At 35.6% G+C, this 21,360-nt stretch overlaps 2 protein-coding genes across 2 annotated transcripts; one reads left to right on the top strand and one right to left on the bottom strand.

Annotated features, from left to right (window-relative positions):
- The first annotated feature begins 5,305 nt into the window (after positions 1-5,305).
- On the top strand, positions 5,306-17,983 carry LOC132198930 (angiotensin-converting enzyme-like). The gene is made up of 12 exons (XM_059623261.1): positions 5,306-5,613; positions 11,589-11,747; positions 12,198-12,246; positions 12,314-12,457; positions 12,519-12,698; positions 13,840-13,934; positions 14,003-14,148; positions 14,214-14,347; positions 15,152-15,389; positions 15,665-15,766; positions 16,497-16,619; positions 16,686-17,983. The coding sequence occupies exons 1-12, from the start codon at positions 5,386-5,388 to the stop codon at positions 17,353-17,355; spliced, it is 2,268 nt and encodes a 755-aa protein (XP_059479244.1). The 5' UTR covers positions 5,306-5,385; the 3' UTR covers positions 17,356-17,983.
- On the bottom strand, positions 17,937-19,950 carry LOC132198931 (nuclear mitotic apparatus protein 1-like). The gene is made up of 5 exons (XM_059623262.1): positions 19,790-19,950; positions 19,341-19,489; positions 19,029-19,283; positions 18,808-18,975; positions 17,937-18,345 (listed from the first exon to the last, which is right to left on the bottom strand). Exons 2-5 carry the CDS (start codon positions 19,455-19,457, stop codon positions 18,076-18,078), a joined length of 810 nt encoding a protein of 269 aa, XP_059479245.1. The 5' UTR covers positions 19,458-19,489; positions 19,790-19,950; the 3' UTR covers positions 17,937-18,075.
- Between the last annotated feature and the right edge of the window lie 1,410 nt (positions 19,951-21,360).

Below are 21,360 nucleotides of genomic sequence, written 5' to 3'. Positions count from 1 at the left end.
GTGATATTAACATGCGCCAGTTTTCCATCTTCTAATTTTCCGTCCACATGCAACTCACACTGCAAAGAGGCGTGTGAAAAGCTTCTTAAATTATAATAATTTTGCGTTATTTATTAATGTAAGTGGAAAACTTTTATCAGCATTTTAATATGTTGTGAAAGTGCGTCAATTAATGTTTCGTGACACAAATTGCTTTGGGTCATTATCTAGTCGATAATGGTGCCCATAATAGAAGTTTGTGAAACAATAATTCCACTCTGCTGATTGTAAAAGCCATCTTTTGTTAGCTAAACGTCTTCCACGTTTAGTCAAAGTCATCAGTTTGTGCGCAAAATGTCAACTTGCAGGTCCCTGCGGCCTATTATGGTGTTTTTAAAACTGATAGGAATTTTACCTTTTTCAAAAGCCCCAAAGTTCTATGTTAGCTTTTGGATTAAAGTCGTTTCCCTTTTTGTGCACGCTGTTATACTGAGCTTGCACATTAAAATGTTTGCGAAGAGTATCAAGACAATGTACATTAATGACAATTATTATGAGATTAAGATTTACGTCTTGATGCTTTTGGACTCGGTTGTTTATATTTTCATCTATTTTTGGATATATTTTTGCATTTGCTTTAACTTCTTCCTTTCACAGTTCTTCAGAAAATTTTGTTTTCTGTTGGACTCGACAAAATTAAACTATCGACAAGCTGGCAGAATTAAAGTGCGCCTATTAATGGAGGTTTTGGCGTTTCTTGTAATGTACATTGGAAGCATTTTGGACATTAGCACACCGACAGATGCAATTGTTTATTACGCTCCACGCAACATCGCTGCAATTCTCGATACCACTTTTTCCACCCTGTGTCTTGAACTGACGGCCCGGCTGAAAATTGTTTCTCAGAAGATCGATTCAATTAATAAATGCAATGATTTTGCGCTCAAATTGGAAGAACTAAAAGACGCGAAGATGGCTTTGGTAAAAATTCAGGAGGCAAAGGTGTTGCTTGAACAGCAATGGCAGAAGTTCTTTTTTCTCTACCTCTTGCGCCAATTCTGCTCGATCCTCTTCATCGGAATAATTGCTATTGCCATGATTTCTAAAAATAATTTCACCGTAGCGGGTTTCTATCTGTTTGTCACCCTTGTAAGATGCATTGACCTGGCTAAAAGTGCAGATCGACTAAGTTTAGAAGTGATTGTAGAATAAAAGAAATAAATTCCGATTGATTTCAGCTTTTATAATTTTCAGGGAGAGAAAGTGCGTGCTAAATGCTTTTCTTTGGTTTCACGGAAAAACTTGGATAACCAGATTTTCAGCAATGAGGTATAAAATCAATCAAAAAGCAAAATCAAAGATTATCAACTTAATTATTGAAATATTAAAAGGTTATAATGCTGGTTGAGTGCGCAAAAACACAAAATTGGAGATTTTCCGTATTCGGATTTATGTACATGGATCTACAAAACATGTTTATGGCAAGTTTTCCAGATATAAGATTGCTGCGTAGTAAAATAATCTCAAATTTTAACTTTCAGGCAATGGCAGGCGTCACAAATTACTTATTTGTAATCTATCAACTTAAATAAACTGGGCAATTGCTAATTAAAAGAAGAACAAATAAATGAATTCTTGTTTAAATTTTATGTTCAAGCAAACATAATTATTTATTATTTGGCTAAGGAACAAAAAAAAAAGATATAATTATAGGTGTGTGAAAAACTTGTCATTTTATTTTATTATTATTTTACTAATTGACACTAAAATCAATTAATTAAATATTGTTTGAATTTGTAAAAAATAATAAATTAATCGTCAGATCGGTTGTGTCATTAAACTCATTAACATAAAAGCATATGATAGAATTGATATCAATAATTTTGCTATCTACTTGTAATGAAATAATCAATATTTTCTGAGGAGTGCTCTCAAAATAAACTTTTTGGTAATTTGAAATAGTAATAAATTTATGAAATTTATCTAATTAGAATGATAAATATAAACCTCAAATATTTACTTTAGTTTGGTAATAATATTAAATTTTTATATTTCAATTCATTTTTTCAAGTGATGGTTCACTTGTTATATAATATGGAGGTAGTTTATGAACTGGAAATATTAAACAAGTTCTTTTTACCTCAAATTTATGTGCAGCCACTTTTTACCTCTACACTTCTCGACCACATATGCAATCCGTGCCGCATGTGCGAAAGGCGTACGTTAAGCAGTTTAATAATGGTCAAATAACATTTCATTTAAAATAAAAAATAATGAAAAACAAATCCTCTCCTCTTTCTGGCAATATGTGCAGTTATTGAAATTATATTTTTATTATATTTATTTAGAATACTTTTGTCGGGCATATTAAAATGATGATGGAAGTGCCCCACATATTAAGTGGCTTTTGATAAAAATAGCTTTGGGTTCATTACCCAATCGATGGTATATGCTGCTGTTGTCCGATGGAAGTCTGCGAAACTATATTGCACTCGAGTTGATTGTTAAACCATTAGCTTTTTATACTTCTTATACGTTTATTCATCATCACACCAGTTTGTGCTCAAAATGTCATCATTCAAGTCACTGCGGCCCATGATGGTGTTTTTGAAACTTATTGGAATTTTACCTTATTCAAAGCTCCCGAAGATCGAGATAAGCTTTTGGACCAAAGTCGTTTCTCTCTTGGTCCATGCTGTTGTGCAGTGCATGCATATTCGAATAGCTGTGAAGAGCGTCAAGGACATGGAGGGCTTTGACAATTTTTCGTTTAAAATTTACATTTTAATGTTGCTGAACTCGGTTGTCTACATTTTAAGCTATATTTGGATATATTATTGCATATGCGTTAACTTGCTTTCACGATTTTTAAGAAAATTTTGTTTTTACTTGGATTCGACCAAACTAGAGCATTGTCAAGCAAGCAGAATTAAAACGCGATTGCTAATGGAGATTTTGGCATTTATTGTATTGTACGTTGGAAGCATTTTGGACATGAGCTCGCCAATTGATGCAATTGCTTATTACGCTCCACGCAACATCACTGCAATTCTTGATGCCTTTTTTTCCACTCTGTGTTTCGAACTTACGGTTAGACTGAAAATTCTTTCCCAGAAGATAGATTCAATCAATAATTGTGATGATTTTGCCCTTAAATTGAAAGAAATAAGGGACGTGAAAATGGCTTTGGTCAGAATCCAGCAGGCCAAGCAGTTACTCGAGCAACAATGGCAGAAGTTCTTTTTTCTTGATCTCCTGCGCCAATTCTGCTCAATCCTGTTCATCGGAATAATTTCAATAGTCATGCTTTCTAACAAAAATTTCTCCGTTGCTTTCTTCTATCTGTTTTTCACCCTTGTAAGGTGCATCGACCTCGCTCAAAGTGCAGATCGACTCAAAGTAGAAGTGATTGCAGACTTTGATAAAAATTATTCTGAAATTAATTAAAACTTTTATCTTGAAAATTTCAGGGGGAGAAAGTACGTGCAAAATGCTTTTCCTTGGTGTTGCGCAAAAACTTGGATAACAAGATTTACAGCAACGAGGTAAAATGAATTAATCGCAAAGCAAAAAGCAGCCGCTAATACAATTTTTTGAAGGCTCTCACGTTGGTCGAGCATGCAAAAACACAGAACTGGCGATTTTCCGTCTTCAGATTTGTACACTTGGATCTTAACAATATATTTATGGTAAGTATAATAACATCAGAAAACTCATATACGTAATAAAAGTAACATTACTATTTACAAAATAATTTTTCAGGCAATGGCGGGTGTCACCAATTATTTGCTTGTAATTTATCAACTGAAATAAACTAGAAATTTTAAGCACTGCTCACTTATTTAAAAAAAAAATAATAATATGGACTATTTTTAAATTTTTCTTTTCAGCTGACGTTGCACATAATTAATGATCTGGCAAAATTATCAAGAAAAAAAAACATAAAAATCTGTAATTTGTAACCTTTTAATATATTAATCATTGTCATTTTTACTTTAAACTTTGTGTTAAAATATGTCATCATGTGATTGGTTGTGTCATTAACTTAAAAGGTGGCTCTCTCTTATGAAATTGCAATCAATAATTTTCCAATTTAAGTGTTGCATGCATTACAATATAAAATCTATACTATCGCATTTCATGATGTATCAGTGTTATAATGATAACTTTATTGCGGGATATTCAACCTGTGTAATTTTTATAAAGCTGGCTTTTTTAACGTCTTCGATGCTGAGCGGAACTTAATTGTGGCTATGGAAGTTGGCTCCATTCAAGTAAATCAGCAACCAAAGAGGAAATTAAATTAATTAATAAGTCAACAAAAATTTTCAAATTGTTCTCATATCTACAGTTTGAAGCACTCATGACCGTGTCAATGCAAAAAGGCTGTTTTCAATTTTCGGCCCGGGGCCTCTTCGTCTTGGACCTGCAACTCTTCTTCGTTGTAATAATTTTATTGACCCGCCGCCGACCTCGGCCAATTTATTTTGAATTTTATATCAATTTTGCTTGCAGCACCAACTTCATGGTGATTGTGATCCAGTTCAAATAAAATGCAACTTTTGATCTGTGGACTGCGCTCTTTGTGGGTGCAGCTGCTCTTATCGCTTTAAGATAAGATTGAAAACACTCATCGCTGAATTCCCTCGAATGTTTCACAAAACGGATCGATAGCACGGAGCGACCGAGTGAATGTATGTCGTGTACCTGCCAGATTTCATTTCCAACCCGTTCAATTTGCATGAGAGAAGGATTAAGATTTAATTTCCATCGGCATACACGCGGAGCTGTGTGCGGATTTTCGCTCTCGTCGGGCCAAATTGAGCGACGTGATTTGCAATTTCACTGTGGATAAATCGAGTTTTAAATTAAAAACTAAAAAATGTTTAATTTCTTAAAATAAACAAATCATATTTTGATTATTTCTTCCTAATATCTATAGACTTTTTAGTTCAATAAATATATAAAAATTAGAAAATAATAAGTAATAATACTTAATATTCTTTAAATTTTTAAATTTTATTTTAACTCTTAATTACTTCTCTTGAAAATATTTGCTGTTTGAAAGTGCTTGATGTAATTTTATTCAGGAAACTCGAACAAGATATACCTGAAACAGCATTCTTTTGTTGTAAGCCGTGCAGCCCCAAAATAGTCTACCGGAAGTGCAAAGTCCCGTGACACCCCCTCTGGTCGTCATGTCCGAGCACTCGGGTAATGATTGACGAGCGGATGTCGGCCAAAGGCGCGCGACAAATTCGTTGCCCGTCCGTCAGCTGAGCGCCGCGCCGCGAGTGGAGGGGCCACTTGGCGTCGAGCACCGCCGAGTCAATGTTTCAGATTCAGTCTTGGTGAGCAAGTGCTAGTGTGTGGAGGTGCCGAAGGTTTTGCGCCACACCAGCCGACATGAAGGGCCGCGTGCTGCTTTTGGTGGTCGGCGCCGTGGTGTTTATTAGTGCCGGCGCCGCGTTCGGCGCCTCCCTGTTCTCGCTGGACGACGAACGCAAAGCGGCGCAGAAACTCGAGCTGCTCGACTGGGACCTCGAAGCCGAGGAGGACGGGTGCGACAATGTGCAGACCACCCTTTGGTCTTTTCTGACAAAGCCAGATGATGACGCGATTGCTAAAGAAAGAGTAAGATTATAGCAAATAATATAATATTTAATTTAAATTTAGCTCTCTTTATCAACTTAAATCAAATTTAAAATTATTTTTCTTTATCTTTCATAAAAATATCTGTTTATTAAATGTTTTTTCTTTTAATTTCATGTTTAACTTTTTAAATGTGTTGATAATACAATTTTACAAAAAGTACAATATTTTACTGATTTAATTATATTATTATTTATTATATTTCAAAAAAATTTAATATAAATTAATACTATTTTACAAATTATGATGATAATTTTTTTATATTATTATTTATTTATTAATTTACCCTTTTATTATGATTATACAGATCACAACACTTTAAATGATGAATTCATATATTTTCAAATATTTTCATAAGTATGTAATTGTTATATATAAGAATTGTGTTAAATTATTTTTAGTAAACAGGTGCCCTTTAAAAATAATAATCATATTTACTTTTTGCCTTTTTGTATCTTGCATTATAGATATCTTATTACCGTTTCATGACTAATTAATTGTCATAATATTGAATTTTATTAACTTGACGATTCAATTTGATGTTAAAAAAATCAGGAGTAAGTGATGGAAGAATATTTATGTAATTCTTCACTTCATAAAAATTTTAGTCGTAAAATATTGTTGAAAGACCGTCGGACGTTTAACTCGTGTCGTATACCTTTAGCCTGGAGCGCAACAGGTTACTTTATTAAACCGCAGTAAAATTAACCTGCACGCTTACCATCGAATTTCTACAGTTTAATCACACGGAAGCGATGCAAATTCCTTTAAAGGGCCGGTCTTGCTGAATGTAATTGAGGAACTACAAAATTTACTTATCACATGTGCACAATTATAAATTCTTCTGGTTTCGTTGAGCAGGAAAAGGCACTTTCTTTTGCTCGGTTATCTTTCAGAGAAGTCGTGCTGGATGACGAACTCATCTATGCTTTTTTAGTATATCTCTGTGGCGCGCTGAGAGAGCAGAGAGATCAATAAAGGTGCGGGGCCAAAAGCTAATCCATTACCGGCATTAAACGCGCACACCGACTTCGGACACATTTCTTTCTTCCTCCCACGTCTCGCCGAGTGAAATATAAAATAATCTTTGACTCGTCTGAGGGCCGGGCATAAACGTATCAGCCAAGGAATTTTTCTTTCTTTTTCGTGTGTGTGCAGAGCGCTTATTGTTTCTCCCGATTGAAGCAAAATTTCGGAAGTAGGTCACGGCTTGTCGGTGAAGTACTAAACTCCTTTAATTGCAACGTGTATATACTAAAAATGCCAGAGTCATAATGAAATCTTGGTTTTAATTCAATCGCTGCAGGCAACCGCGCGATTTCTGCGAAAGGACATTTTTATAAATCTTGCAAAATTTTACAAGGCGACACTCCATTAATTTATTTCGATGGTTATTGAATTTACATTATTATCTGATACAAGTTTCGAAAGTTTTTTTTAACAATACTGTGACGCAGACTGACGTGATAGCGAAAACCAACATTCATTTCAGTCTTATTTTTCATTTTAACTCTTTTACTTTTTTAAATTAATATTTATTTAACTAAATTTGATTAATTTTCCTCCAAAAAAAGTTGGTGTGCGAAATGTTCATCATTTATTCTCTGACTAATCGAAATTCCCCAGAATTGCGAGCCAAAATTGTCACATCCCTCTCGACACTCCCTTGCTCTGCTATGAGTGGTGTTTGCAGATTGCTAAGGGATTTCGCGGAATCCGGATCAATAGCGTCACTAGGCGTGGATTTTCCCTTTATTAAGCAGACTTCCTTTTCCTCCTCTCTCTCTAAACAAAGAGAGTCACCGCGTGCAGCTGTCTTTTCGCAAAAGGTGATCTGACCAAGGCAGGAAAAAAAACGGCTCATCGCGCATTACAAAGCAATTTGAATAGAATTGGATATTAAAATGCATAATGGAAAGTGCGTCAATGCATTTTATGTGCAGTCATTCTGCATTAATTTAATAAAATTTAGAACGATTTAAAAGAAACGTGTTTTTAAACGGTCTAAATAAAAATAACCGTCCGTTTATTCAGTTAAAATTCTATTGATAGAGAGATTATTGAGCTCTGGCTAAAGACGCTGTTCCTCATTTTCTGACCACATTGTATTGTTGTGAAGCTGCATTTAGAGCGGCAAACTCGTTACGAAGCCAAGCAAAGTGCATTCAAATCGAACACAGTCCATCTCAGCTGGCGTTGAGTCAGATGATAATTGCGTCGGCCGTCGTTTTATTGCATCGCAGCGAGTGAATCAAACAAGTGCCTTAAGCGTCGTATCTGTGTAATGACGATGGGCCCGGTGCGTGTGTACTTTTCGGTTGCGTCACGAGCACAGCAGGCGAGCCGCGTGGAGATGGATGCAGATACGAGACCGGCCGATGCTGCACGCAAAGTATATATATTAGGAGAAAAAAAAACAGGCTTCGGCGCTAGATAAGGAAAATAATGTGCGTGAAAAACAACAGACGAAAAAAAAGAGCTGAAACGGAAATAGAGCGATTGTTGTCAGATTATCAAGCGGTCAAGTTCTTGAGCAAGGCTTAAAAAATAATGGCCTATAAAAATATTACATAAAAAAATAATACTAGAATTATAAATTTTAAGACTGATTTTTACGTCGATTACTGAAACCGTGCAAAAACAATTTCGTGATCAGAATTTTGTTGCCAAAATTTGAACTTTAAATTAAAAATCTGTTCCCTGCCAGCAGAAAATGTCTTCTGCTTTCAGAAAATCAAAACTTTCATTACAAAAAAAGTCCACAAAAACAAAAAAGACACATGCCCACTTAAACACGAATTTTACCATTAAAATTATAAAATTTAAATAATTTATTGTTAATTAAGTTGAATTATTTAATTTTTTTTTTTAAGTAATGAACTCGGGCTTATCGGGCTATTTCCTCTTTGTAAAAAATTGACAAGTGGCTTTACCAGTTTGGGTCATGGTCTGAGATTCTATTTCAAGAGCAAGAAAAAATATCAGCAAATTGAAAAACCACATTTAAAAAAGTCAAATTTTTAAATTTAAAAAATTTGTTATTAGTTTTTGAGATTTTATGAATTTATTAATATGGTTGCAGACCGTGATCGAAACTAATAGAGCCGCCTTGTTATTGAATACATTTTTCATGGTGATTTGAATTTAAAATCGGCTTTTCCTCGATGGGTTTTTGTGAGTTGTTTATTGTTTCAGAAAAACAATATCCTGCTCTACATATTTCGGCTGCGGGCTGCAGCCATAATTCATGAGCTGCGAAAACATTTTGACGAAAATTAGTATAAAAAATTAATCTTTTTTCATAAATTGTTTTTCTTTCAAATTGAAAATTTTCCGCGAAAAATTATTTAACTTAACATTTCTTCACAAAATAATTTTTAACACAAAATTTGATATTTAATTCAAAAATATTAAAAAAAATTATATAATAATAATTTTGGTCAGAATATTTAAACGTGTGTTTTGAGCTTACCTTTCTCGGCGGTGGTCGAGAGAAGACTAAATTATTTTTCGGGTTAAAGATATGTTTTGGGATTGCATTCTGAAACAATAAATAATAACAAAAACCCATCGAGGAAAAGCCGATTTTAAATTCAAATCACCATGAATCAACCCTGATCGATCGTGAAATTCCACAACATTAAATAATTTATTTACTTCTTCTCCATTCAATGCAGTCAATTCAATTAAATTAAAAATAAAATTTATTCCAAGTTTAAAACACTAATTGTTAAATTTCTTCAAATAATAAATTTATTCCTCGTTTTCTTTTAAATCGCGGCGCCGATCAGCGAATTTAGGCCAATGTACTTAGGTTTATAAGTTTTAAGCTCGACCAACCCACATATTCATTTCCCATTGACTGCACTCTCGGATTGTTGGCGCTCAACAATCCACTCCTGCACATGCCACCTGCCTCTTTCAATATTTCCATAATCCCCACGTGCATTCTTCACCGCGTCATCTCTCCTGCGCGGCTGCATTCGGCGTTTTTTTTTTTATTTTAAGCTCGAGCTGCAGTGGAGCGGGACTCACCTGACACACTCGTTATATACCTTTCTCGACACGTAACACAATTCCTGCAGCAGCAGGTTACGTTTGTTTGCCTCCAAGGTCACTTTCATCAACCGCCCGCCCGATCATTATCGCGCTAATTTCGCTGCTGCAACGCCGCCCTGCCTTTTGTCTTTGAAGAGATGCGCGTCGAAATTGATAATTAATTGTGTTCATAGAAACATTTTTTAATTAAAACCGAGAAGAAGAGAAAGTGGAATTATTCAGCTTGCACATGTATGAAAATTTAATTCTGGCCTCGGAACCCTGATAATTTTTATCCTTGGTGAGTCAAAGTCGGAGTTCTTTTGATTTATTTTTTTGAAATTATTATTTTACGATCGTTGGTTAATTTTCATTTCGTAAAACCACAAATAGTAATTTAAAACCACAACTGCTCAAGTGTGATGAAATTTAATAAAATTTATCTTAGGAAAGTCTGATTGTGACCAAACCACACCTGGTTAGGCAGGGGTTTGGAGAAATTAGCACTTCTTTGTTAATCTCGCAAACTGGGCCAAAGTTAAAATTTCTTTGAATATAGAAGGAGCCCTTTCTGTCGCGTCACCAGTGTCTTTTTGTCCGAGAAGTGCGGCGTCACGGTTGCACGCGGCTCGCCTTGCAGGAGCGAAACTCTGAGCTGCTTTTTGTGTGTTTGACCCAGAGAGAGGATAGGAGGAACGTGACGCCGAGACCAAAACTAGTACCGCACTTATTTTCCACCGAGTAAACACACAACGAGAGAGCGACGATTTCGTCAAAACATTAAAAACACACGAGCCATGAATTGCGAAAATCGGCATTGCAATTCCGCCGCGCTCGGAGAGAAGAAGGAAAGTTTCCAAACGGCGATTCTAACACCAAAGACGGAACGAATCGTGTCGCGAATTCACTATGGTGCGCGTCAATTTGGCTCAATTAGCACATTTGTTTGCAAGAGACCATGTTAGGCGCATTTAATTAATATTACACACTAAAGATTATTTGAAGAAATTGGCATTTGAGAGGAGTCAATTGTGAGGAAATGAAAATGCCGGGCCTATCTTTAAATGAAAGTTCTTAATTAAAACAAAAATTTGATGGTTAAATTTTAAAATAAATTGCAATTATCTCTTATTTCAAGATTTCCTACAGAGTTTAATGTTAATTTTAACAAGATTCTATATAAATGTTATTGATTTTACGCAACAGATGTGTAATTTTGTAACAATATTTAATTAAAAAAAAAATTAAACTTTACATTTATTCCACTTAACGTAATTGTTTTAAAAATTATTTTATGTAAATATTAAAATTTAATAAATTCTACCAATTTATCTTCACATGGAGAAATTTACAATGAATAAACAATTTTTTTAATTAAAATAAATTTATTTTTATGTACGTAAATATTCTAAGCAGTCATTTAAACTGTCAATTTTAGTCCAAAAATTATTACATGTTGGCTAAGAAACTTGGTTCTATTATTTAATATTTTAAATTTCTTATCTAAATAGCACAAGAATTAAAATTTTTATTTTTAAATATTAAGTCTTCATTGTTGAAATGCAAATCTATTTTACTTACGTGCCAGCAATTTGTGCAAAAATTTATGATCTTATTGTTAGCAGTAAATTGTCAAATTACATTATCCTTGAAATATATTAAGTAAGATCAAATAGCAATTTTTTTTCGCTTGCCCTTTCCCTGCTATCGATCGTTCTGAATTATGCAATGTTTTATTTTCCCATCATTTTATGCTGCCCGCGGGCCAAATTGAGATCGATGAAGCAAAAATACATAAACGCGCCACCGCACGCGCGTAAATAATGGAACAGCTTTTTGCGGAGGCGGCGAAGCACTTCGCGATGAATAATTTAACCGTCCGGCGCGCATTGTTTTTTAAGTGTGAATTATTGACGCAGGTGGAGGCGATGGTGAGGTCGGCGGCACACCAGAAGGGGGTCGCCGTCGAAACACGACCCTATATCGGACGCGAGTTCCGCTCTGCAGAACCCAGACGACGCGCGGACATCATGGGACATCCTGGCGCGGCGCTTTTATCAGAAGGAGATATCAGAATGGTCAGTTTAAAAATTTATTTTAATTTTCTACTTCACAACTTTTATCTGAAAAAAAAAAATAGCCAAGGTTGCAAAAATTTCCAATATATATTGATTGTTTTTTTTGTGTTAAATTTTGATTGAATATTTTTCTTGCATTATTAATTGATTGAATTTTGATACGTACAGTTTTATTTGAATGCGTTTTTAATTCTTGACATTTTATACAAAATTTGTTTTTAGGTTCAAGAAATGTTTATTGGGTTCGAATTTTTTATTATTTTGCAAATCACAAGATTTCGTCACGAGTCTTTGTGTACCTACGAGCAAAGGTCAAATCAGAAATTCCATTTTTCATTAATAATGCAATGACGCGAGGAAACACAAGAAAGTTCTATCGATGCAATTTCAAATGCAAAATGATCATCATCATTCTCGCCAATCGTTTTAACATATAATTTCCATTCAAAGGGCGCCGAGTTCATTGTCGCTGCCGAGCAGAAGCAAAAGTCTCTGTCGAGTATGTGTTTTTTCCTCTAATTATCCGCACGCATCATTTTCTAATTAACCCATCAATCACGCAACAGATTATTCGAGCGCTTTCGCGTCAATCAAGGACGAGACGCAGCTCGAGAGTTTGTGGACCGAGTGGCAGCAACAATTGCAGCCGGACGAGGACGATGACTATTCAAACTTTTTGCGCCTCACCGAACAAACTGCGTCTTTGAATAGTAAAAAAAATTCAGAAAATTTTCGCGTGCAACGGTTTTTACAAGGTTTTTTTTCTAACAGGGGAGCGGAATCTGGAGAACTTGTGGGAAATGCAGACCGAGTGGTCCGACGGATATGCCAAGGCTAAACGCCTGTGGGCAGAGATCGAGCCGCTCTACCTCAAGTTCCACGATTACGTACGCAGAAGACTGCAGAAAATTTATCCTGATGTACCGGAAAACATTCCAGTGCACCTGCTAGGTACATAATCAGATTTAAGAAAAATTAATGCCTAATTAATTAAAATTGATTCTTTAAAATTTTTATCAAAATTTTCACGATAGATTTTACTCAAATTGGCCAAAAAATGACCTATCTTGATTTTCACAAATGTTGTTGGGCTGGTGAGGTAAAATTTCATCACTCGAAAATTTCGGGTACTTTTCCGAGAAATCAGATTTCCGAAAAATGCGATAAGAAACAGAAAATATTGAATATCTTTGCTTATATTTTGAAATTAAGTAAGTTCTCTTCGGTGCTACACGTAAAATTTAACGCCCAACAACTTTTCTGTTGACAACTTTTGTGTAGGTCAAAGGTCAAGGTCACTAAATTGCAAATTTCACTTTCTGATGCAATTTTCGCAAAGATGCACCCCTCAAATATTTTGCGGGGTATAGGAAAAAATGTTGCCCCAAGTGTGTAGAACAAAACCCGTGATTTTCAAAATGGGATTGTATTTAGTTTTTGAGATATTTTTAAATGAATTTTAAAAAGCAGTCAGATAATAGCTTTTTTGCATTGAAAAACTCTACTTTTTAAATTCATTTATAAATATCTCAAAAACAAAAAAATAACCGCATTTTGAAAATCAAGGGTATTGTTCTACACACTTGGGGCTACATTTTTTCCTATACCCCCAAAACTATCTGAGTGGAGCATCTTTGCGAAAATTGCGTTAAAAAATGAAATTTGCAATTTAGTGACCTTGACCTTTGACCTACACAAAAGTTTTTAACAGAAAAGTTGTCGGGCGTAAAAAGTTACATCTATATGTAGATAGAGCAAATTTAATTTCTAAATAGAAGCAAAGATATTCAATATTTTCTATTTTTTTTTTTTGGAAATTTGATTTCCCGGAAAAGCGCCCAAAATTTACAAGTGAAATTTTAGGGAGCACAGCGTCTTTCTACCCCTAAAACATATGTGAAAATCGGGATGGGGTTCTTTCATGAAAATTTTAGCCAATTGGATTTAAATCTATCGTGAAACCACCTTATTGTTTATTATTATAAATATTTTTTTTAATATTGATAATAATTTTATTTTTATTACTCGCAATGTAAAATTAAACAAATTTCCACGTATTGATTAAAAATTATTATGTTCTTTGCCTTTGAAGGTTCTCCAGAGGGAGTCGATTGGACTTTCATTGCCAAGGAAACGCTCTTGCAGGAGGAGCTGATCAAAAGTCTGGAATCTGCTATATCACAGCAGGTTGCCAAATTTTAATATAAATCCCTTTCAGCATATTCTAACCCACTCCTTTATCCTTCCTCAAACAGAATAAAGAGCAGCTTTATCGACGGGCCCAGCAAATGAGTCACGACTTCGGTCTGCCAGATTTGGGTCGCAGTTTTTGGGAGCAGTCGGAATTCGCCGGGCGCTGCCCTTCCGAGGTCATTTCCGCCTGCAGTGACGAAGGCGTCAGGTGCGAATCAAACTCTAATAAGATCTATTTTTCGCTCATTTATTATTATTTTTTTTTAATTATAGGGTGGTCACGTGCAACTCGTCGTCACGTTGGGCGGACTATTTGGAAGCAAATGAAAACATCTTCCGCGGGTCGTACTTTAATTTGGCCGCACGATCAAACTCGTACGTCTTCCGACACGGCAACCGCTTCTCCGGTAAGTTAATTTGTTTTCATTCAAAGCTCTCGACCGAAGTTCAATTTTATTGCATCTCTGGAGACGCGTCTTATCGCACAAGAGCCGCACTTGTGACGTCGACAAACAAAAGCGGTCTGAATTGTATTCTTTTCAAGGAGATACTCATATAAGCGCCCTTGGAACGGATCTTTCAGGATTTACAAAGTTCAATCTGACCCAATTAATAATAAAATTATTCTGCGATAGGCTCGGAAAGGCTTAATTAAAATGTTGCTTTCAATCAACGCATGTGCAGATAAAAAAAAATGTTTAGATTATTTTTAAATCAATTAAATTGCATATCAAAATGTATAAAGATAAGTACTGGCTTTCCATTGCTGAAGCAGTTATTAGATATTAAAGGGTAATTTAAATTTAATTTTAATAAAATATTTCATTACAATAATTGTTTTAAGATATCCACAAAGGCGATGATTTTATTTGTAAAACTTAATTAATTGGACGTTTTCTGTAAATAATTTTTATTTTAATTATATTAAATTTTAAATATAAAAACTTCCAACATTGTTTTTTTCAATTTAAAAGTTTTAAATTTGAAAAAATAGATGAAAATTAAATACTTTGAAGATACTTGGATAAAGCCCAAAAAATATAATAGAAAAACTTTGTTCAAGCCTAGTTTAATAGTTTATTAGAAAATATTTCTTATCAGATTAAAAGCAGAAGGCAAGAAAATTTCGATTAAAAATATTCTATTTTCTATTTTTATATTAATATGTGTGAAAAATTAAGTGTTCATGAAGAGCATTACCTGATTTCCAGCTATACCAGAAGCCGTGTCCAGTCTGGGTGGTCTGTTGGCTGCAGCTAGCTCGGTGGACTCGGAGGGTTTGGTGTCTCGAGATCCGTCCGACCCTCTTGGCCAAGCAGTCAATCTGAGGCTGCTGGTTGCTCTGAGGACGCTGCCCCGTCTGCCAGCTCTGCTCGCCGCCGACCTCTGCCGCATCCGCGACGCCCCCTTTCCCTCGCGCCCTCTGCCACCCTCTTGTTGGCAGGACAGGTACGTTCTGTCTCCACCAATCAAATTAACTTGCAAACACGACACCCCTGATATTATTGCCTGTCGACGGATATTTGATCTACGACGCCGCCGCCACTGATCAACAATTTCAACACTACTTGCGGCTTTGCAATTTATGTCTCGTTGTCAGGCATTATTCCTTTAGGTGTCTGGCAGAAGAGCAATTAATTAAATTTGTAAAGATAAAAAAAAATGATTTATTGAATTTCATGCTGAAGTTAATAATAATTAATTTTCTATTTTTCAAATTACAGAACAAAAATGCAAAAAGTGGCGCCACCAAGTTCCTTGAGTGGCAAGGACGTTTTTGATCTCTTTGCTGACAGGGCAGTCACCGCAAACGCTCCTCATCTAAGGTAGAAAAGATTTTATTTTATTTCCAAATGAAATTTGTTTGAAGAAGTTGACACTCGAGGAGATGATCATGAAAATAAAGAGATCAGGCTTTTCCTCGTTGCAAAAAATTTGTTTTTATTCAAAAACAAACGTTTTTATTAAAAAACAAAACGTTTTTATTCAAAAACAAACGTTTTTATTAAAAAACAAAACGTTTTTATTCAAAAACAAACGTTTTTATTCAAAAACAAACGTTTTAATTCAAAAACTAACGTTTTTATTCAAAAACAAACGTTTTTATTAAAAAAACAAACGCTTTTATTCAAAAACAAACGTTTTTATCCAAAAACAAAGGTTTTTTTTTAAACAAAATGTTTTTATTAAAAAACAAAACGTTTTTATTCAAAAACAAACGTTTTTATTTCTTGAGCAAGAAATATAAAAAAAATTCGCAATTGAAAAAAAACCACATTTTAACATAAAAATAAAAATCTTAAAACTAACAAAAAGGTTGGTACTTGAATTTGCTAGTTTTAAGATTTTTATTTTTATGTTTAAATGTATTTTTTTATTTCAATTTTGCTAATTTTTTGTAATTTTCTTGCTCATGAAATAGGGTTGCAGACCGTGACCGAAACTGGTAGAGCCGTTTGCTTTTGAATAAAAGCAGATTTTTTGCAACGAGGAAAAGCCCGATCTCTTCATTTCCAAATGAAATATTAATCATTTTAATGGAATTTGGATTTTCAGTGAATTTGCTGGGACGATTCTTCAGTTCCAACTTTATGAATATCTGACCAAGAGTTCTGGCTTGTCCAGGAGGGACTTGTTCAAAATCGGCATTCAGAAATTGCAGGCTGATGATAATTTTAGGTTTGTTTTGTTTTTATTTTCAATCATTAATTTTTAATATAATTGATTAAAAAATTGTTTAAACAGGAGTTTGCTGAGGGGTGGATTGGCACTTCCGTGGCCAAAACTGTTAGAGGAGCATCTGAACATTACCGAAATCAGCACGGCGCCCCTGCTCAAGTTCTTCAAACCCCTTTTGCCGGTGTTCGATGACATGTCGCCCGTGGACGAAATCCCAGACTACGACGCCAACACCGAATACCCTCCGGAGGTGTCGTCATCCTCACCGTCACCCCCACCACCGCCCTCCCCAACCCCCAGAATAAGAGAGGTGAAATCGTCAACTCTCAGTCCCAAACCGGAAGTAGTGGAAGTTAGCACCTCTGAAACGGAAACGGATGTTCCGACCGAGTCGAACCTTGCGCAGGACGAGGTCTCCACGTCGCAGCCAACGACCTACATCGCCATCGGGGGAATCCTCCTTGGGGTGGTCATTGTTGTGGCGGCCATTTTCATCGTCAATCGGCGCCGGAAGAAGCGTCCGGAAATACGCAAGTCGAGCAACGGCGCCACCTACGAAGCCGTGATCCGTCGCAGCGCCGGTCGTCCTGCTTCCTTCTCTCCGGTCGTCGCTAAGCGACTTTCCGAGAACGGAAATGAACCCCCCTTACCCCTGTTTTCAACGTTTTCCAGCTCAACCGAGTCACCGACGGAAAGCATACCTCTCGAGGAAACCAACGGAAAGTTGAGTAATTGATTTTTTTTCCTCAAAGAAGGAGGAAGACTTTGTTATGCGTATATTTATTAACTGCAAGAAGTGTGTGTTGATCAGAAGATGATTTTTATGTTATGATGTTCATTGTTAATTAATGCTTAGCATTAATTGTAAGTAGCATCCAAATAATTAATTAGGCTAATCTAAAATTGAGGCCAATTGTAAATTTATAAGTTTCTAAATCAATTGTATAATTTTTACAATAATTTTTCTCGTCAAAAATTATCGCGAATCCAACGTCTCATGTTATTTGTTACCCAGTTTGTGTGTTTCCGAACGGCCAAAATCTGTGAGACTTCAGTCCGCCCTATTACGCTACACTTTGTGATATTAGACGTAACCTTCGTGTGCGTGAGTCCTAGGAGAGTAAGTGCGTTTTCTCATTCTACTTGCTAATGACGTTGCAAAGTTACCATATGAGAGGCAAAAGCAAGCAGAGTGGCGTCCAAGTATTCCTATTTTTGGAAGAAGTTCTTTTTTGCGACGATATATGTTTTTATAATTGTCTTATAAAGAAAACTAAGAGTTTCTTTTAAATAAAAATCTTCCTGAAATTCCCTTAAAAGTTCCATATAATATATATATTTTGTTGTAAATAAACAGACAAATTTCAAAATTTTTTATTTTAATGTCCCCACCTTTTCCTTAATTGGTACACAAATTTTGGTGGTGGAAAATTGGAAGTTTTTTTTTAAAATTACGTTACTGCTCAAGAAGGGGTTCTTCAGGGAGCATTTCAAGCACGGCGATTGCCTCTGGTGGCACCAGAGCTCTCAACTTCTCGTTTTCGATCTTGATCAATTCCACCTTCTGCTCGTATTTGCTCTTGAGGTCTTGGAAGATGCGCAGCTGGTTTTCGTACTCGTTCTTAAGCTCTGCGTTCAACTTCACTGCCGTCTCCATTTTCGACAAAACGGCGCTACGACGCTCCTTCTCGGCCAGCGCGTGATCCTCCAACAATTTAATCGTTGTCTGGAAATTAGAAATAAATTAAAAATTATTAAAATAAATCAATAAAATTCATAAAACATTTTATAATTTGGATGGCAAATAAATAGAAAATTTTGATCTGTTTAATTTATTCTAATGAAATTAATGCAAAATTTAAACAGCTTAAAAAAACTCTTTCAAAAAAAGGTCATTGCACACATATTTTTTGTTGTTCCAAAAATTAGATTATAGAACTATTATTAGATGGTAGTACACTGAATTTTTAATTTTTATTATTAAATGAAAATGAAAACTTCCAAACTAAGCTGCTTTTTAATTTGTTTTTAACCAAAAATGTTTAATGAGAACAATCCCAGTTATGCTCATTTTACTCTAGAGAAATTTTTTACTCTTCATTTTAAAATTTTTCTGCAAGTTATTTTTAAAAAAAATGTTCCTCAACTTAAAAATAAATAATAAATTATTTGAGAATTTAAATAATACCTTAAGTTGGTCTGTTTCAAGCCCCCTGATGTTAAGAAGTTCCTTGTGAACGGCCACGACCTCTTTCAGCGCCTTCACCTGACTCTGCAGCTGCGTGTTTTGCCTTTGGAAACTTTCGGTCTGTATGGTTGATGATTTCAGGGTGTCCGTCATATTGTCTAAAGTTTCCTGTTCAAATGTAAATTGAAGAATATGAAAATTTATTTAAAAAAAGCTCAAACTTTAATTGTTGCTCTTTCATTATCGGTCAGCGCCTCAGAGCCTTTTTTCGCCGCGTCCAATTCCGCCTCCAACTCGGTTATCCGTTTCTCGGCCAACTGAAGTTTATTCTTGTAGTTTTCGCGGTCCTCAGTGCGAATCTGCAGCTCCTGCTCCAGTCGCTGCACCTTGGACGTCAAGTTTTCCTCCGCAGTCCCGTTGGTCTGTTTCTGCTCTTGGCTCAGCGTCTCGGCCAGTTTGTGGTTTTCACTCTCAGCCTGCAACGCGACGCACGAAAATAAATTTGAGATAAGAGAAGAGAGACACGGTCAGACCTCCTTCTGTAGGTTTAAGAGCTGCTGAATCTGCTCCTGGAGGGTGGCCACTTCTTTGGCCGCCGTCTCGACGTCACCCAAAGTTGGGACGGGTGCTGTGTCTGTCCCGTTCTCCATAGTCCCTTCTGACTCCCCACCTTCTGGATTTCCTGCAGATTTCAACCAGTGATGGAGAATGATTTAAATTTCTGTTAAATGTTATGAAACAATTATGATATTTGATGTAATTTTAAGTTTCATTTTATGTTTTATTTATAAATTCATAATGAAATTTTAAAAAAATATAAAAACTCAAAAGCAGCCGAGCTTGTTTTCCATTTTAAAGAGATTTTTCTAAAAATAGCATCAAGTCATTAATAAACGTAAAACAAGCTTTTAGAATTTCACAGTTTCCCCTTTCAAACTTGACTTATTATGACTTTTCATCAAACTGATTTGCGATTACTTACCCGCCGCGTTACCTATTCTGCCAGCCGGAGAGGAATTCTCGTCAAGGGAGGAGGATGAAACTACGGAGTTCGGTGCTGATGGCGAGTGCCCCTAAGTCTCTGAATCGTTCCTAGTGCGCAGGAAGTCACCGCCTGTGCCGCCAGACTGGCCAACTCATAAACGAAACAACTCATAATTCTAATTTCGCTGCTCTTGCCAATCTTCAACTAATATCACTGAAACCATTTTTTAACTTTTTCGCAGTAAAAATTTCATTCAAATTGGAATAAAATATCAATTTGTTTATTTGAAGTATTTGGAATAGAGTTTGTTGGCACCGCTTTTTGCTTTCTCCGTCTTATAAACATAGAACACGCTATTTCAGGCTGGTGCTATTAATAGCGTACACACGGCGCTCTCCGTGCCTCCTCCGCCGTTCATCTGGCTCCCCCCGCAGAGCTTCTCTAGATTTTACGTCGAAAACAACTCTTACTGAAAAATAATTTCGCAGAAACTCTAAAATTCGCCATTAACTGTTGCCGAAAAAGGACTTGGTAGTTTATTCCAGTTTTTGGCGCTCTTTTATTAGGGGTGGCTTTTTGGTTTGCAGGGGTGTTGCCAGATGTCTCTCTGGCGGGTCGGGTCGGAGCTTTTCTCCACAGAGAGCGCGAGAATTGACTCCTGAAAGCAATAAGTATGCAACCGGCTCGGCGTAGTTGCCCTTGGTGTTGCGTAACACTCGCAATTGCAGGCGCTACTCACTGTCTGAAGTCTGAATCCTTATGAAATTGATAATTTTTTTTTATTCTTTTGTTAAAAAGATATGTAAAAATATAAATATCAATAACATAAACACGTAATTATTTTAAATTGTTATATTATTTTCTTATTTGATGTATTTTTTAATATTATAATTTAAATTAAAATAATATTAAATAATTATTAAAATTATTTAGATGTATTTCTAAATTTTTATTATTTTTAATAAAAAAGCGTAAATAATATTGCTTCTTGTCTGTAATTTTATATAATGACATTTTTTATATTATAAATTAATAAATAAAGAATCTGCATGTGCCACTATTTCATTTCACTATTATTTATAAATAAATTGGAATTCTCAATTTCTGTGTTCTAATTCCATCTGAGAAGATACGCAGATTATCTCACCCGAAAGTCCCTCCTCCAAGTCGTTATCATTTTAATACCTGGCGCTCATTCGTCTTGGCCGGGGGTGTTCTTATATTTTTTCCGCCTCCATTAGCTTAATGACGTGTGTGTTCCCTCGCCGGCAATTTATTGCGCCTTGTTTTTTATCTTTCGGAGGTGCGCGCAATAAATTAGCAACCGAGAAATAAATTAAGAAAAGCCGCCGGTTGTTTCCGCACGGCTGCATATCTCGCAGGCGTTCGGGTAAATATACAACCAGGGCGGAGAGACTTCTTGCTTATTTACAGCCGGCTCTCGTCTGATAGGTTGCTTTGGGCGAGAATTATTTGTTGCTAAACCCTGCTTGACTGGAAGACTAGAAAAACCCTTTAAAATTGTAGAAATTTTAATTCAGGAGAGAAAATTTTTTTAATTTGTTTCG

This window comes from Neocloeon triangulifer, unplaced genomic scaffold, assembly GCF_031216515.1.
Source record: "Neocloeon triangulifer isolate White Clay Creek 2 clone unplaced genomic scaffold, ASM3121651v1 ptg000013l, whole genome shotgun sequence".
Classification (NCBI taxonomy): domain Eukaryota; kingdom Metazoa; phylum Arthropoda; class Insecta; order Ephemeroptera; family Baetidae; genus Neocloeon; species Neocloeon triangulifer.
The sequence above is the reverse complement of the archived record's forward strand: the minus strand, read 5'-3'. Positions and strand labels throughout refer to the sequence as shown.